The sequence below is a fragment of the Euprymna scolopes genome, chromosome 17 (assembly GCF_053919585.1).
Source record: "Euprymna scolopes isolate OS-2025 chromosome 17, ASM5391958v1, whole genome shotgun sequence".
Taxonomy (NCBI): Eukaryota; Metazoa; Mollusca; class Cephalopoda; order Sepiida; family Sepiolidae; genus Euprymna; species Euprymna scolopes.
In genome coordinates, this window is record NC_136498.1 from 115,934,198 (window position 1) to 115,952,972 (window position 18,775).

The 18,775-nt window shown below is 31.2% G+C and overlaps 1 protein-coding gene across 24 annotated transcripts in view; it reads right to left on the reverse strand.

Annotated features, from left to right (window-relative positions):
- The window catches only part of LOC145296919 (SH3 domain-containing kinase-binding protein 1-like), a 452,874-nt gene that overhangs the window by 25,700 nt on the left and 408,399 nt on the right, over window positions 1–18,775 (reverse strand). For 15 of the 24 annotated variants that reach the window (XM_080143091.1, XM_080143089.1, XM_080143109.1 and 12 more), the window contains 2 exons: window positions 16,106–16,186; window positions 3,763–3,993 (listed from right to left, as the gene is read on the reverse strand). In XM_080143091.1, the coding sequence (XP_079999217.1) occupies window positions 3,763–3,993; window positions 16,106–16,186 (312 nt within the window). The remainder of the gene's footprint in view (window positions 1–3,762; window positions 3,994–16,105; window positions 16,187–18,775) is intronic. The other 9 variants (XM_080143107.1, XM_080143106.1, XM_080143101.1 and 6 more) reach the window with 1 other exon arrangement.

Consider the following 18,775-nt stretch of genomic DNA (forward strand, 5'->3'; position numbering starts at 1 on the left):
GAGGGTGTGATGACGATCATTGACACATTCACACAAGAGGACTTCCATGGGACCTTCTAGAAGTTGTTGGAATGGTACAACAAGTGCATTGCAGCCGGAGGAGATTACTTCAAAGGGGACAAGTTTCATGTGTCTACTATCAATAAAAGTGTCCATACGAAAAAAGTCTGGAAGCTTATTGAAGGCATTCCGTAAATAATGAATGTGAAAATCTATTACAATCGTTGAAAAGTGAAGTTGAGGAAAAATTAAAAGGAATTTGGGAACATTTAAACTGCCGAATAGAAAGTTATACTTCAGAAAACCTTTTTATTTAATCTAATATGTATCCTTTCCACAATCATGGATGAAATTGTTGAGAAAGTTTTATCTGTAACGGACTTATGTTCTCTGGATTACTATTTGAAACAACAATAAAAATAATAAAACAATATTTATTTGAAATATTGAAAAAGAAAAACAATAAAATAATCTATTATATTTATTTTCAATATATAAGTATACTAGCCCGGGTGCCCAATGTTGTCCGGGTGTTTGGAGGTGTGTTGAGCAAAATAAAAACGTAGTAGTAGGCAGGCAGGCAGACAGGCAGGCAGGCAGGCAGGCTCAAACCCGTGACGTGAAGGCGTAAAAAAAAAAAAAAAAAAAAAAATGAAAGAAAATCTGACGTCTTACTGCTACTCCATAATGCGACCGGAAGTCTAAAGCGTTCAAATTTAACGTAGTCAGTCAAAAATAAAAACTGACTTGCAGAAATAGCATTGCTTTTAAATCTCCCATGAAAACAAATTAGACACACAGTCGTTTTTAATGTGGGGGGAAAACCAACTCCCCCCCCCAAAAAGGGGCACTCTGGCAGTATCCAAATAAATAGTAATTGTCTCAGCGTGAAGGGTTCCCTCTACATTGACCAACGACCAATTACAGAAATGATACTATCCGGCCCCAAGGCCAGGCGGTTGCGTTCCAATAGTTTCGCTTTATTTATATGAAAAAGACAAACAAACAGCCGAGACAATGGCACAGTAGGAATTTTGTTTAACTCCATCAAAAAAAAAGATGGAGATGATGTCCATTTGCGAATTTGAGATATTACAATATGGGAAGTATGCGAAAACATACTGTGGAATCTAACCGACGCAAGAAGCCGATGCAAAAAAACCTTTTGTGGACATACACAAATGCTTGTGCCCATTTTGCCTTTTATATAAGTACTAGTGGAGGGTATCTGGCATTGCCCGGGTGTTTGGAGGTGTGTGTGTTAAAAAAAGAAAAAGAAAACGTTGGCCGGGTGTTTGGAGGTGTAAAAGAGAAAAAAAAAGTTTTAGTAGGAAGGTATGGTTTGAACCCCAAAGCCTTGACGCGAAGGTGGAAATGAAAGGGATAAAAAGCCAGGCACTTAACCATCTCAGCCATGAGGGGAGAGGAATTTATAAGCATGTTAAGTTAAGGTTTATAAAGTGTATATAATATACAGGTGCAAGGAAGTGGTGTGATGTTCGACTTAGTTTTGCGCTGCAAGCCAGTTACTGTCTCCCCCCCCCCGCCCCATCATTTGCTTTTCGAAGATGTGGCGATCGAAAATAGCTGGTAACAGTTGGGCAAATTAAAGATAGCCGCAGTCCTCATTCTTAAGTCGTAGTTATTATGGTTTAGACATGATATAAAAAGGCCGACGAAAAAAAGCTTTTTGCGGACACACAAAAAAAGTACACACACACATACATATTTTTGCTTTTATATTTATAGATAAAGCTATAAATATTATATTTAAAGTCAATACTGAAAAGAAACAAGTCACAACTTTTACGAATGAATATAATCATCATTCAGTCACCAGGTTGTTCAACTTTTCAATCTTCGTAACTGAGGAGTACAAGGATTTAACTTGCCATATGACCACTTTTTTTTGATGATACTCATATTTACACAAGACAATCAGAGTTACTTCCCTTTACAGTTTTTTTCATCAATTTGCTGTTTTAATACCGCATTATAATACAGTACCTTCTTTCCAAGAACTGCAGACTTGTAGAACTCTTACTTCTTATCTATAGCCTTGGTCTTTTCAAGACTAAAGGTCACCAAGTTTTCTCCATGAATATCTGAATAGTTTGTATGTAAAACGTGATAAACAGCATTTTGAAAATTACAATAATTTTCACTATAAAAAGTATTGCATTTTAATGCACAACCACATTCCCAAATCATGTTTTATATAATACTGGGGGGGGGGGGGGCTCAGCATTGCCTGGGTGTTTGGAGGTGCGTGTGGTTTTAGGTAAATCAAAACACCAGGGTGTTTGTGTCGGGGGGGGGGGGTTAAAATAAAAAAAAGTTTTGGTAGGTAAGTATGAAGGATCGAACCCGAACCCGAATCCTTGAGTCGAAGTTGGAAATTGAAGTGTGTAAAAAAACGTGCGACGTTCACCACTGGGCCACCACGAAATAGTAACGGAAACATGTTTGAATTTATTTAAGTATTAAAACTTGGCAGGTGCCCGTATTTAATGAGGTAACTTTGACTGCGGGGCAGTATTTTATTTACTGCGGGGCAGGATTTTTTATTTTTTTTTTGTGTTTCCCCAAGATGTTGTGGGGAAAACCAGCTCCCCATAAAAAGGGGATTGTCCAAATTGAATAGCAATTGTCTGATATAAGGAGAAACTCCACATTGATCAAAGCTGATTGCTTTCAGACGTTTCCGGAAAAATGCAGTGAGAATTAGTTTCACTTTTATTATTATACAAAAAAGCTTAATGCACATGCGGCGATCGAAAAATGTTGAATATTTATCTTTTCAAAGTCGAGCAAACTAAATAGACAAGCGACCCCAGTTGTTAACTCGTAGATATTATCATTTAGACGTGATATAAAAAGTTTTAAGAAGTGAGTCGACTGATCGCTTCTCGGAAAAAAGCCTTTCTCAGACATACACAAAAAGCGAAGATACATACACACATTTTCGCTTTTATATTTATAGATGATACTGGTATGATTTCTTTTAGATTCCAATAAAAATAAGTTTTTAGTTGAAATCTAAATTTAATTTTATGGTAAAGTCTGAATTTAAATAAATTGGATTTATTGAGTTTTAGATTCAAACTCTTCATTTTTACTAAGATGATTTTGTTCGTTTTAATATTGTTTTGCTTAAAGTATTTTGGGTGCTTATTTAAATTGACACTTATAGTGATAAATAAAATGAAAAACTTTTATTTTGTGCAAACTGGTCAGGGAATAAAAATTGTATATTAAAAAAAAAAAAATCAAAAATAATCAAGCAGTTTCGTTTTTTATTTACGAAAAACAAATTTACCGATTTTTTACTGATAAGTAACAGACGAGACCATATTTCGGTAATCAGTGATTATTTTGAGTTTCCACTTGCCTTAAGGTTATCTGCCCTTATCCACTGATTGCAATTTTTTTCACCCTAATCAAAACAGTAAAATTTGATTTTCTTAAAATAAAAAACTAAAAAAAAAAAAAAAACTACTTGATCAAGGTATGTGATTTTTGGAATCTTTTATCTTCGTCCTATGACTGGTATCTACAGTATACAGACATTTCTGTATTTTCTTTACTTTTAAATGTCACCATAAGTGCCAATCTGAATAAGCACCCGTGAAAAAAGTGTACCTGCTGATTGAGTTTAGTAATTCAACTCAAACTTATTTGTAGATTTGAAATCATTCATGTTAAAAACTGTTTAAAAATTTGAATAAATAATTCGTTTATATAAGACAAGAATCATAAAACCTTTATCATCCTTGTCCTTCTCTCGGTGACTTTCTTTATCGCGGGATTTGTTCTCAGACAAGTTTGAAGTTGAACCTTTCGGGGATGAGGAAGATCTGCTCAACTCTCTGTTATCGATGGTCGACTGTCTGATAATGTCAGGTTTTGTAGGAATTGGTTTCTTCCCAATTGGTGGTGGTGGATAAGGCTTTTTGCTTGGTAAGGCAGGCAATGCAGACTTGTCACTTAAGTCTGAAACATGACAAGAAAAATGTCAAGAATTAACAAGGTCACTCAGAGAGTGTAGACATCCACCAAGGCACAGCAGATATTGACTTTAAAAAAAAGATTTTCTCCAACTTTTTAAATTGCTTTTGCAGATATAAAGATTCAAATAAACTTTAATGAGTTTCATAGGAACAAAAAAGATTTTGTTTGGTATCAATTATTATATGATAAAATATTTTATGTATTTAAGTTGTTCATTTCTATATGTATGATATTGAAACTTTTATGATTTCATTTTGCTTGTCATCGTGCACTCTTCAGATGATGGGAGAAAGATTTATGAGAGAAGGGGTAAGAGGAATAGAATGATGTAAATAATTAAAAGAGAAAGAGGAGAGAGGAAAAGAAAGTGAATGAGAAGAGAAAAAAGGGAAAAGAGAAAGAGAAAAGGGGGAGGAGAAGGGAGAGAGAAAGAGAAGAAGAGGAAGATGAAATGGGGAGAGGAAGAGAAAAAAGAAGTGGGACGAGAAAAAAAGGGGGGAAGAGAAAAAAGAGAAGGGGGAAGTAAAAGAGAAGAAGGAGAAGAGAGAGAGAAGGGGAAGAGAGAGGGAAGAAGGGGAGAGAGAGGGAAGAAGGGGAGAGAGAGAGAGGGAAGAGGAGGAAAAAGATGAAGAAGAGGGGGATAGAAAGGAAAGGTGAAAGAGAGTGAAGGAGGTGTGAAAGAGGAATTGACGGGCGGTGAGAGGTGAGACAAAAGCAAGAAATTATTTACATAATTCATCTTCTTTTATCACTTCTTATTATTTGCCGCCAGCTCTTTTATTTATTTATTATTATTTTTTTTTATATCATCCATTCTTGTCTTTCATGTTCAGAAACATTCATGGACAGATGAAAAGTGTGCACGGTAACAAACAAGATAAAAACATCGTCAGTTTTCGCAGCAAATAAATTTCTGTGTCGATATTCATTTCTTTTTTGTACAACAGACGTGTTCAAATATTAGGATTGGTCAGATATAAAAAGTCATCAAATATTGGGATTGGTCAGATATAAAAAGTCATCAAATATTGGGATTGGTCAGATATAAAAAGTCATCAAATATTGGGATTGGTCAGATATAAAAAGTCATCAAATATTGGGATTGGTCAGATATAAAAAGTCATCAAATATTGGGATTGGTCAGATATAAAAAGTCATCAAATATTGGGATTGGTCAGATATAAAAAGTCATCAAATATTGGGATTGGTCAGATATAAAAAGTCATCAAATATTGGGATTGGTCAGATATAAAAAGTCATCAAATATTGGGATTGGTCAGATATAAAAAGTCATCAAATATTGGGATTGGTCAGATATAAAAAGTCATCAAATATTGGGATTGGTCAGATATAAAAAGTCACCAAATATTGGGATTGGTCAGATATAAAAAGTCATCAAATATTGGGATTGGTCAGATATAAAAAGTCATCCTGCATTATGCAGTTTAAATGCAAGTGATTGCTATTTATTGGATCTGAGAAAACATCAGTCGATACAATTAAAAAAAAAAAAAGAAAAGCAATTTGCATTATTCAAGCTTCTACTCACATCTGTTGTTATTTTCACGTTTTTGCCAATGAAATATTCGACCTTCTTTAGGGGCATCCTTTGGAAGTTGGCGAGCTTTAGGTCAAACTCAGTAATGTGTGCAGAATTTTAAAGTCTTCCGTGAATGGGCGGAAGTTGTTCTCTTTAGTTTTGTTAATCAACAACGTTAATCATTGTTCAGGTTTTCACGTGGAAAATTCAAGTATAAAATTTTGGAACCTTAAATCTAATCTTGTCTCAATGTGTAATATTCAGACTTGATATGGTGGCTGTTTAGTGTGCGAACACCATTCGGAGATTTTTCACGTTTTGAGCTCTTGTATATCAAGGGGAAAAAAAAACAAAAAAACGGAAACTCTGAAAAGGTACCTATGCGTGACTTCAGTTACAAGGGAATTGACCTTGCACAACGTGCAATCCACTTTTTTAAGTGAGGTATGGAAGGTCCAATAGCACATTGAGACGATTAGTCCATATCAGACTCAGGGTTTTAGTCAATTTACCCTCTTTTAGGTAGGTTGCCTTCACACAGCTCAGGAGCCCTATCTGCCCTGTTAGCTATGAACAGTCCAGTTCTGGTGACCAACACCAAGAGCTCTTTCTTTTTTTTTTTTTTTTTTTTTTTTTTTTACATGGTGGTCACCACTTATCAAGGCCTGGAAGCCACTCGGGGATAAGGGTTATTGTGTGTACAGTAATCAATGGGATAGTATTGTAGAAATCGTTAGTATTGGAGATTTGATAAAATGTCTTTTTTTCTATCAGTTTTCCTTCTCTTAGATGAACTGTCTTTACTATGACTAAGGAGCCCCATCCACTCCATATATATATATATGTTGTTTTGGTAAAATGTTTTTCAATTATATTTCACTTTTTGTGTATACGAATCCTTTCTGTTTAGAGGCTCAATATATAGAACATATATTAAGAAATAGCAATATAGTTACATTCCACGATATTGAGTCTTCTGTCAACTTTTTTTTTTCAGCATTATACTGTTAAGCATTTTTTTTTTTTATCTAAGCAAAGAATTTCTAATTATTCTGAAGAGTATATGCACGAAAAAAGATGGTGTTGACCTAATAATAACAGTTTGTTTCTGCATAACAGAATGGATCTGTAAAAAAAAATGTACTGAAATTTTAACATGCTGGAAGAGTTGTTTTGCATGAAGAATATTTGGATCTTAGAATGTAACTATACTGTTATTCTTTTATATATGACCCAATGGTTAAAGGCAGTGTTTAACACCCAGTTCTACGTTATGGTCTTCTGAATGTTGAAGTTACACTACTTACTGAGAATAATGTAATTGTGTTTGATTAGGGTTGATGGAATAAGAACAATCTACTCCATTGATTAAATAGTTTTGTTAGAAATTCTGGGGATTGTGCAGTTAAGCCAACAAACAACTAAGGTAATATATATATATATATATATATATATATATATATATATATATATATATATATATATATATATATATATATATATATATATATACACACACACACACACACACTACATAAATGTAACCATAGCTGATAAAAGTTACCTTTCTACTTTCCTGAGTATATATATATTTTTTTTAAATAGTTTTAAATTTTCTTATTTCTAGGCAAATATTTACTTTTTATAATTTAGTAGCAAACAAAGATGGCTGCTGACAGTTTTCATTGTTTCTCTTGTCAGCGACCATGTTGTTGGCTAACAACTCGTAAAAAATGAACAATTTGTGATAAAATAAAGAGCATTTAAAACTACTTAAAAATATACAGAAACTAACCAGGTAAGTACAAAAGTAACTTTTATTGCTATGGTAACATTTAATTTTATATATATATACATATATATATATATATTTTTTTTTTTTAGCCTTTTTTATTTCATTTGTTGGCTTCACTGGACAATCCCTGAAATTCTGCAAACATTCATGAATTCAACAAAATGATTTGTAAAATTCAAAAGGATGTACCTAGAAAAGATCAGATTCTATCGGTCGAGCCAATGTGAAAATAACAACTAAGATGAGAATAGTAATACAAATTATACAAAATAATCTTCAGCTCAAAAATATCCAAAATATAAAAAAAAAAAAAAGAAAAAAAAAGTCATTCAAAATATATCAAATTTGTTTCAGTTACATAAAATACAAAGAAAATGGCCGACAAAATATAACCAAAAGCTCATCAACTGTTCAACGGATACTTGGGTGGAAGATAATGGAGTCAGCATTTAGCGCCCCGGAGATAGGGTTCAGGTTAGGATTACAGCTTTCCACATGACAAAACAAAATAGCAAGGAAAGGGGATTTTATTTCAAATGGAAAATACAAATAAATGTTGAAAAAGCAAATACGACGAAAGGAGTTACTGGAGGACACATGGTAAAACCTGAATCACAAAAAAGAAAAAAAAAAAAAAAGAAAAAAGAAAACATTTTCACAATGAATGACAGCAAAAAAATATACAAATCCATATCCACCTTTTAAAATTTGTGAACTTCGACAAAAAAAAAGAAAAAAAAAAGATGAATTTAGAATTTTTTTTTTTTTTGTTAAATCCAAAATGAGATTTGCTGAGAAAGTTTTAAAAAAAATTGTATGAATAAAAAAAATTGTATGAATAAAAAAAATTGGCCTTTTATGCTAACAAAATACCTATCAATTCATTATATTAGAAAAATATTATCACAGGGCTAGAGTTCTGTAAAAGGATAGAGGGTTATGTACGTGGGTAACCGTTCAAAAGTCAATAACCCCGATGTATACGATATGGCTACCTTGAACTGTTTGGACGTCTGCAACGTCAAACAAAAAGTCAACTGCATCACTATCAGTCATTATTTTAGTGACCCACTCCCTCCATAATCAGGAAATTTGTTAAGCAGAATCCCTTCGGTACAAAGCCGTGCTGCAGACAACAAAAGTGAGACTGGCTTCTAGTTGAATAGATTTGTTTTGTCACTTTTCTTAAAGATGAGACAAACAATTGCTGTTTGCCAGTTTTCAGAAATGTCACCAGTTTTGAAGAAGTGACATCAGTTTTGAAGGAATATCACCAGTTTGGAAGAAGTGTCACTAGTTTTAAAGAAGTGTCACCAGTTTGGAAGAAGTGACACCAGTTTTGAAGAAATGTTACCTGTTTGAAGGAATGTCACCAGTTTTGAAATGTCACCAGTTTGAAGAAGTGTCACCCATTTAAAGAAGTTTTGAAGGAATAGGTTAAAGAGATGAGTGAAGAGATCAGCAATGGATGAAGAGAGTCCTTTAGGTATTTTGGGATGAAGAATGTTTAGGTCAGGGCTCTTATTTTCACTGAAGCTTATAGAGCAGAAATTTATTATTTATTAAATCAAATGTTTTTGCAAAGTCAAGGAAGACGATGTCTGCTGCATCGTCATAATCCATTCTTTTAGTGGCCGAGTTCTTCAATGACAAGGAAACGAGTTCCATTCATTATTCTTTTGATACTGTTATGAGGAGTAAGCGATTATGTTTCGGGCTTGTATAGATTGGTGATCTTTTAAATCAACGCATTTCAGGTGAAAACATTATTATGTATTTACGTGTCATGTCGAGATTAGTATAATTTCCAAAAATTACAAAAAATGATCCAATAGAAAACATGCTAGATGTATCTTTAACAAAACATCATCCACAGTTACATTCTGAGATTTTGTGTTTAAAAATGGCGGTCAAGGGAGATAAGTCTGTCATACTGTATTGGTCGTCCAAATCTTCCACATTAAAACGTGATAAAATTTGATAATTCAATAATTTTTTTTTTAATTTACGCTAATCTCATCATGGCACGTTAATATGTAATAATGTCTTCACCTGAAATGTGTCGGTTTAAAAGCTCACCAATATACACAAGCAACTTATGATTTTATAAATATCATAAAGACAAAATTTGCTTGTATGTATGTTTGTTTGTTTGTTTGTTAAACAGATCATGCAAAAGTTTCTCAAACAATTTTAACAAAATTTCATGGAAATACGTCATATGGATTAACAAAGAATTCATTACATTACGGTTTTCTAACTTCAACACAGGTGAGATGCATAGCAACCAAAAAGATGTCAAGGGTAGTTGTTGGTGATGGATGAATTTTAGAAGATAAAAAAGAATTTCTCTTAAAGAGAAACTTTGAACTCAGCAGTCTCAGAATTTCCGATTTCAGAAATTCATTTTTTGTGCATTAAAAATTTTAACAAAAAAAATTAATGCCGTCAACAATTTTAAAAGAGAAATTTGGCTGAATACAAAAACAAGATTATTTAATAAATATTCAAAAATCACAACTGGATTCAACACGATGAATAAAATACATTAAGGAGCAACACGTATCTGCATCAATAATCTCAAACATGCACCAGCTATTACACGCCACGCCCAACCGTTTGTATACCTACGCAAAACATTTCAGATTTTGAAAGACACACATCGATAATTATTTAAGAGAATTAATAATTCCATCTTAGAATACGAAGAATTTGTGAGTTCATCATCAGATATGCAATGCTTTAATCAGTTTGCCACCCTACAAATAATGATGTGGAAAAATCGCATCCATGAAAAGGGAATAAAATTCAGCTTTTTATTGGAATAATACCTTTTAAGTCATCTTTTGCAATTGTCTTGTTCACTAACAATCATCAATGTGATTATATATATATATATATATATATATATATATATATATAAACCGTATACAACGTTTTACATTACACTTTAAATAATATGCCCCTCCTTTATCTTAGAATTTGATATAATTCCCCCTAACATCATCAGTATTTTCATTGGTTTATTTCATTCCTGATGAATCCCACGCTAGATGTTGCATCCCCACCTAGCATCTTCTCTACTCTTCTGATGAGAAGCATTAGGCTTTGAAATACCTTGGTATAAAGAGTCCCCTCTATTCTCCAACTAAATGTTTGTATACCTTTATTAAATAAATGAACCATTCTATATTCACCAATATATAGTTTTTGTGACTTCATTTTCCACCTTATTGTTTCCTATATATATATATATATATATATATACACTGGCAACTGGCCCAAATGGCATTTTAATCATAGACTCAAAAAGCTTCAACCACACTTGATGGAAATGGAAACCTCCATTCAGTCTTGAAAGACAATGGATACTCCCTGTAAAGGTAGCTGCGCGTGAAATTGGTAGGCAAGAATTGCGCAAATCTCCACCATCCATCTCCTGAATCGGCACTGCTTGAGTCCAGTTTCAAGGGGAAATTGTCAGCTGAACTAATGTGTACTCTTTGCACATGTAAAAATATATGCTTATATGTTGAAGTTGATTAATTTGTAAATTGACAATAAGTATGGTAGCGAATAACGCTGGAGAGGTAAATGTTTTGTTTTTGATTTTAAATGATGGAACCAAAGTCATATTGTTTGTTAAAACTTGAAATCACAACTACACATTAAGTACAATATAATAATCACTAGAAAGTTGGCTCTCTAAATATGGAATCTGCATAAATTAAGATATATTTAAGCATATTTTACGCCCAGGTAATGCCAAGTGGCTTACTAGTGTGTGTGTGTGTGTATGTATATATATATATATATATATATATATATATATATATATATATAGTGTAACCCGGATGAAAGAAAGATTTTCTTTGGTCCCACTGATCCCAAATTAGAGCCTGTGATATTTTACATAATTTGTACTCGCATAATATTTGCGTAAAAAAGTTATAGTAAACACAAACATACATATATATATATATATATATATATATATATTTATGTATGCGTGTATATATATGTTTAAAAAAATTTACCTACCAAACTCCTCTGTCAGTTTTTGATCTACAGATATGAAATTTAATATATAGGGTATTCAAACCCATACAAAACTTTATATTTGGGTTTTAGCTGGGGAAAATTGGTGCAAAAGTGTGAAAATTTAAAGACAAAAAAAATGAAATTTGCCAGGTGAAGGTCGAACGACAGCATTACGAATATGCATGCGTAACGTAATAGCTACTGGTTCAGGCTTTAATTTTTAGCCTTGCAGCAAACGTCTTCATAGCTCAGGCATTAATGTCAAAAGAAAATTAAATTGTAAGCTAAACGTTTTGGTTTCGATTCTTGTTGGTGGCGCACGAGTCATTTTTTTTTTTTTTACTTTTTTAATCATTACTCTTTTAATCATTACTCATATATATATATATATATATATATATATATATATATATATATATATATATATATATATGAGTAATGATTAAAAAAGTAAAAAAAAAAAAAAATGACTCGTGCGCCACCAACAAGAATTGAAACCAAAACGTTTAGCTTAGAATTTAATTTTCTTTTGACATTAATGCCTGAGCTATGAACACGTTTGCTGCAAGGCTAAAAATTAAAGCCTGAACCAGTAGCTATTACGTTACGCATGCATATTCGTAATGCCGTCGTTCGACCTTCACCTGGCAAATTTCATTTTTTTTTCTTTAAATTTTCACACTTTTGCACCAATTTTCCCCAGCTATATATATATATATATATATATATATATATATATCTATATATATATATATATATATATATATATATACACTATCATATATTGGGTCCAATATAATATGATAATAAATGCGAAATCTGCATTAATCAAAATATTATATTAAAGCATATTTTATGACCAGCCAATGCCGAGCGACCTGCTATTAATTATTGTTATTATCTAAATATTAATTTACTTGTCCGATATCCAGTGTCACAAAAAAAAAAAAAAACATCATATGCATTAATTGCAAAGCAAATTACCTCCGTTTATACTTGTTATATATGTTAAAAATTATCAAAACCATTTCCTCTCCAAAAAAACACGTGGCTGTCTGTTTAGTTTTAAATTGGCTATTTTATTTTATAATTAAAAAAAAAAATCATGTTGAAAAGAGACTGTAAGATTTTTTGATTATAGATTCTTTTTAAAATTAAAAAAAATGTGCAAGTGAATTGACATTTGTTCCTTCATAATTTATATTAAAAATTATTTAGAAAAAAAACCCTACAATATACTATTTAGAAAAAAAACCCTACAATATACTATTTAGAAAAAAAATAATTTATATTGAAAAAATAATTTATATTAAAAAAATAATAATTTATATGTTAAATATCAAATTTATATAAAAAAAAATAGTTTATATTAAAAATTATTTTGAAAAAAAAAAAATTACATTGCGTGTTGAATTTTCATTGAAAAAAAAATCTAAATTTTTTAGAATTCTTTTTAGCTTTAAAATGGTAAAAATAGAATTTGCTAAAATAAATTGTTTTAAATTCATCGTTATTTGTTTTAATTTATTTTTTATTTTCATTCATTTTATTTATGTGTTTTAAAAATGTTCACCTACCGTGGAATTTCCACGAGTTCTGCTAGTTATTATTATTTCATTTGTACATATGATCAATAGATGCAGATTCTACCTGCAAAAATGTCAGAAATGAAGTTTGTAATTATAGAAACAAGCTCAGTAAGTTTGTTAGAATTTATGCAGTTTTCCCGTGGATGTTGCTTCCATGTGTTCCGGTAGATTATGTAAACTGTCAGAATATGGCAAAACAGTCAGCCAATGAGAAATTGATTAACCATACGACATTACAAATGCACTGTGTTTAGCCAATGAAAATCTCAGATGACATTTAATTAATTGGAAGAAAATATTAATTTTAATTGTGAAAAACATTAAAAGAAAATAATTTCTGGAAATTAAAAAAAATAATCAAAATAATATACATTGCAATTAAAATTTAAGTGAGAGTGTGCCATCACTCATTGGAAAAAACTTTCTAAACGACATTTGCCAAGAATGTTTTCTTAGGAATCCCTGGCAGATTGGAGACACAGGACACACTGTGCAAATTGATGAATTGTTCCTCAACAGAAAGAAACAATATATTTTTGGTGGCTTTTTGAACTACACAGGAGTTTTTGGAGTATAATGTTCCAACAAGAAGAGTTTCCTAGTGACAATACTAAACCGTAATGCCAAAACCCTCTTTTCCATAATAAAATATATTCTGCCAGGAACCAAGGTTGTATCTAACTGCTGGACCTACCTGGTAACCATAAGAGGAAAAAAAAACCCACCTGGTAACCTTAATGGGGAAAAAAAAGTAGTAGACAAAAAAAAAAAAAAAAAAAAAAAAAAGAGAATCTCACTAAAACTGATATTTTTGATTATACGCAAAAAAAAAAAATTTTAAAAATCAAAAACGTTTTCATTTGTTGCTATACAATATTTTACAAAAATAAATTAAAAAAATATTAATTCATAAAACTTAGTTTAAGTTGATTTAAAAATTTATTTTTTCAATTTTATTTCCATTTTCTCCATTAAAATTACTATACGATAAAAAGTTTTCTATCATTATAGTTTCTTTTTCTTTTTTCGACATATTTCGGCAGTTTATGTAAGTTGCCGGAATACAAAATATGTCAGTACAACATCCATGAAAAAACGGGTCGTTCTCTGCATAAGTACCGGTTTGTTTGAATTGTTTAAATACAAACATGGATTAGTTAGCTTACCTGCTTTTGTGTGAGAGTTGTTTTGTATTATTGTTAATGAAAATCAAAACAAAGCAATCAAATTAGGCATTTGATTCCCAACTCCTTAATTAAAAAGATTCAAAACGTTAGAAACAAAAATCGGTCATAATGGTGGCCCCCCCTCCTTTTTTTTTTTTTTTTTTTTTTTTTACCTTTTCTCAATGTTATTTTGACAAGAGTTCATTTTATATATATATATATATATATATTATTTTATTAGTAGCATAATTTGTTTTACACGTGTTTCGTTGAATGGTGAAAATTCAAACAACTCATCAGAGACAGACAGAAAAAAAAAAATCTTCAACTTTTTCCCAAGGGACATAAATCTGTCTCTATTGGATTGTTTAGTGAATTTTCACCATTCAACGAAACATGTGTAAGACGAATTATACTACTAATAAAATAACAAGTGTTATGTAAATGCATCTTTGGTTTGATGTGTTCTAACAGTGTAAATTCATTTTTATTGAACTTAATTGTGGCAGTATATACTTTTAATGCATATTTTCAATAATTTTTTTTTAATTATTGAAAATAAACATTCAAGTTATATCTACCTTTATAATTAAACGTATATATACAAGCTCTTGTCAAAATATATATTATATATTTTTAAATATATTGATAATATGAACTTCAAATGAATATTGGTTTTGAGCATTTTGTGTGTGTGTGCATGTATATATATATATATATATATATATATATATATTCTTGGTTGAAAATATTCAAAAGATTAGAATTATTGAATTCCAACAAAGCTCGCTGACAGTGCTCAATTAAAGAGCAAATTTATAACTTTTAGTTTCTTTATGTAAATATAGTTCTATCTTGTTCGATCTGCAGACTGTTTCGAATCATTATTGAGCAAGAAAAAATTTGGAGAATTAAAAAAAAAAAAGTTGAAAAACTTTTTATAATTTTAGAGGAGGAAATATTTTGCCATGTCTAATGTGTAGCATGGTTTCAAGATCTCATGATATGAAGTTGAAAAGCATAACTTTTACAGCTATTTTCTGTAAATAAATATCGTATTTTGGGGTAATTGCGACACCTAAAAAAAAGTGCTCTTTATATATGTGGTTGCTTTAAAAGAGCACTTTTAGCTAGTTGGCACAATTATCCCGACCTTGGCGCAATTACCCCAGAGTATATTTAGGGTAATTGCGCCGACTAGCTAAAAGTGCTCTTTTAAGGCAACCACGCATATAAAGAGCACTTTTTTTTTTTAGTTGGCACAATTACCCCTGTATTTGGCGCAATTACTCCAAAGTACAGCATCTGTTTTTTGTTGATATATATTTATATATACTTATATATCATTATATATATTTATATATACTTATATATCTTTATATATCTTTATATATACTTATATATCTTTATATATCTTTATAAGGGAACATAAAAGTTGTGTAAAATTTCTATTTAGTGAATTCATCCTATCGTTAACTAGCAGAATTCCCATTCTGTCACGTACTCTGAATGAATTTTTTTTTTATTTTTTACTTGAAACTAACACAGTGTTAACAAATTTATTAATAAAAACTAAATTAAACTAGGTAAAATGGAAAACAGAAAAAACATTTTGTTATAAATCCTATTTGGCATTGCTCAGGAGGGTTTTTACTTTAATTTTTTTTTTTTTTTTAGTCCATTGAACTTCTCTACCCTTGCCTCTAATCTTAATTTCTTTCTTGAGAAAACTTTTACATTTTGGAAACTGAAATTTTAATGTCATGAAGTAAAAAAAATAAATAAATAAACTGTTTCGCAATAAATAGGATGTCTTATAAAATGAATCGTCTTTTGCGTAAGAATACCAACAAATTGGTCTGTAACATATAATGTCCCCATTTCGATTAAAGGATTTTAGTTATTAATGGCAAGGTATAATATTGAGAAAAGCAGAAGATGAAGTGTTGCAACATATTCTCACCGAGGGACCCAGCCGTTGATTTATAACCTCCATTAGTTGCGGCACTTTGGCTAAGGCTTTTCTTAATCCAGGAAGTGCTATCTGAGTAAGGGAAATAGGAGAGATAAAGAGGGAGAGAGAAAGAAAAAGGTTAAGAAACAATGGACAAGTGAGACAGAGAAACCGTAGACATAGACACCTGCAAATAATCAAATAAAAAAATTATATTTTTGGAATGTCTCTTCAGCACATATCCACATGATATCTGAAAAATAAACAAATATTTTAAAAAAAAAAAAATATTTAAAAAACAAAAAATAAATATTAAAAAAAAATAAACAAATTAAAAAACAAATATTTTTAAAAAATAAAAAAATATATTAGGTTTTATTTGAATTATTCAAACGGCTATTTTTATCTTGATTGTTATTATAAAGTTTTGGCTGATATAATCTCCAGAATTCTTCAGGTGCATCTTCTACAACTTGGGAACCTAATTAGTTGAATTTGTGAATGAATATTTCAAACTACACTTAACCTTACCGATAATAATACCACAAGTCCAAACTTGTGTAAATTATCGAATCCTAACATCTAACCTTGTCTAATATCATTATAATATCACATCATTACTTGTCACTAAAAAAGAAGCGTCATAGTACCAAGAAAAAAGTGTAGTAGTACCACCATCAAAGCGTAGTAACACCACCATCAAAGTGTAGTAACACTACCATCAAAGTGTAGTAGTACCACCAAAAAAGTAGACCAAATATTCAGAGTGGAGTTTTGTAGAGACGTTTCACACACACACACACAAGGTAACTTGAATGTTCTTATATTAAATTCTATGCAATTATGCACAACGTAGAAACTATGCATAAAAAGAATTAAGCGTATTAGTTAAATGAAATCAATCATCTAATAATAAACAATAAAATGAATAAGTAATTAATGAACTCATTTTTCAAAAGAATATGCAAATTAGTTAGCCTTCATGAAGTCGCTCACATATCCATGGCTGAATATAAAGTTTTATTTCAATAATTTTTAAATTTTTTATTTTTCATGACTGCCTACCCACCGTATTTATTTATTTTTTATGACTGCCTATCCACCGTATTTCCTCCTGTGTCTAAAGATACGTTATGCAACAGCTGGCCTTTTGGCCAAGATCAAAGTGGAGTATCTGTTCTTCAGATGCGGCACTTCCATTTCTCGTTCTCTTTCAGTGGATGAGAAATCCTTCACGACTGAGACAATTTTTACTTTTGTGCCTTTTCTCCACGTTAAAAAACGACCCTGGTGTCTAACTCTGCCCTGTGGGGAGGCATTGTAAATAGGTACAATTATATATGCGTGATGTTGCCAAGCTTATCAAAAACCTTGATTTCAGTAAAGCAACTGCTTCAGATGGCATTCTAATCATAGTGCTCAAAAAGTTTCAACCAGAACTAGCTCTCATACTTGATGGAAATGGAAACCTCCGTTCAGTCTTGAAAGACAATGGATACCCCTTGTAAAGGTAGCTGCGTGTGAAATTGGTAAGCAAAGGTTGCACAATCCTCTGCCACCCATCTCCTGAATCGGCACTGCTTCAGTTCAGTGTCAAGGAAAAGGTGTAAGCTGAACTAATATGTAGTCTTTGCACATGTAAAAATATACGTTTATATGTTGAAGTTGATTAATTTGTACATTGTTCATAAGTATGGCAGCGAATAATGCTGGAGAGGTAAATGTTTTGGTTTCAATTCTAAGTGATGGCACGCAATTGATATTGTTTTTTAAAACTTGAAATCACAACTACATATTAGGTACAATATAATAATCAAAAGAAAATTGGCTCTCTAATAATAAATATGGAATCTGCATAAATTAAGATATCATATTTAAGCATATTTTACACTCAGGTAATGCCAGAGGGCTTGCTAGTGTGTGTGTGTGTGTGTGTGTGTGTGTGTGTGTGTGTGTGTATACTAGCAAAAGTACCAGTCGTTGACTGGGTTCACAAACAGCCTACAGAAAATGGACTCTGATTTATGAAAGTATGATAGGTCATGAAAAGGAAGGGTTGTAAAGAGATAGCTTCGAATTTGGGGGTATCAAAACCAAAGCAAAATATGATGAAAGTAAAAGTAAAATAGATAAACCCCATAATTTATTATACCATACCTGTTCAAACTGAAACACTTATCACAATATTCTGTGGATCTATATTAAAAAACCTTGTTAAACTTTGTCACATATTTCCATTCTATGGAGAGCAGGTGCAAACGAACACTCCATAATTTTATTATACCATATTTCTTCAAACTGAAACAATTATCAAAGTATACTTACGTAGATAGATATTAAAAGTCTTTATTAAAGTTTGTGCCAATATCCATTCTATGGAGGCCAGATGCGAACGCAGACCTCACAATTTTATTATACCATCCCTATTTAAGTTAAAACATACTTATCAAATTATTATTATGTACATCTATATCAAAAAAACTTGTAAACGTTTTTTTTTTTAATTTTCAAATTTTTTATTTCCATACTTTGTGGACCAGGCGCGTACGCAGACCCCACAATTTTAATGAATCATCATTATGCCAGATCAAACATACCCATTCCTGTGTCTCTATATATCTTCTATCATTATATGTGATCAGTTTTCTATAATAGTCAACCATATAGGAGCCTATTCGT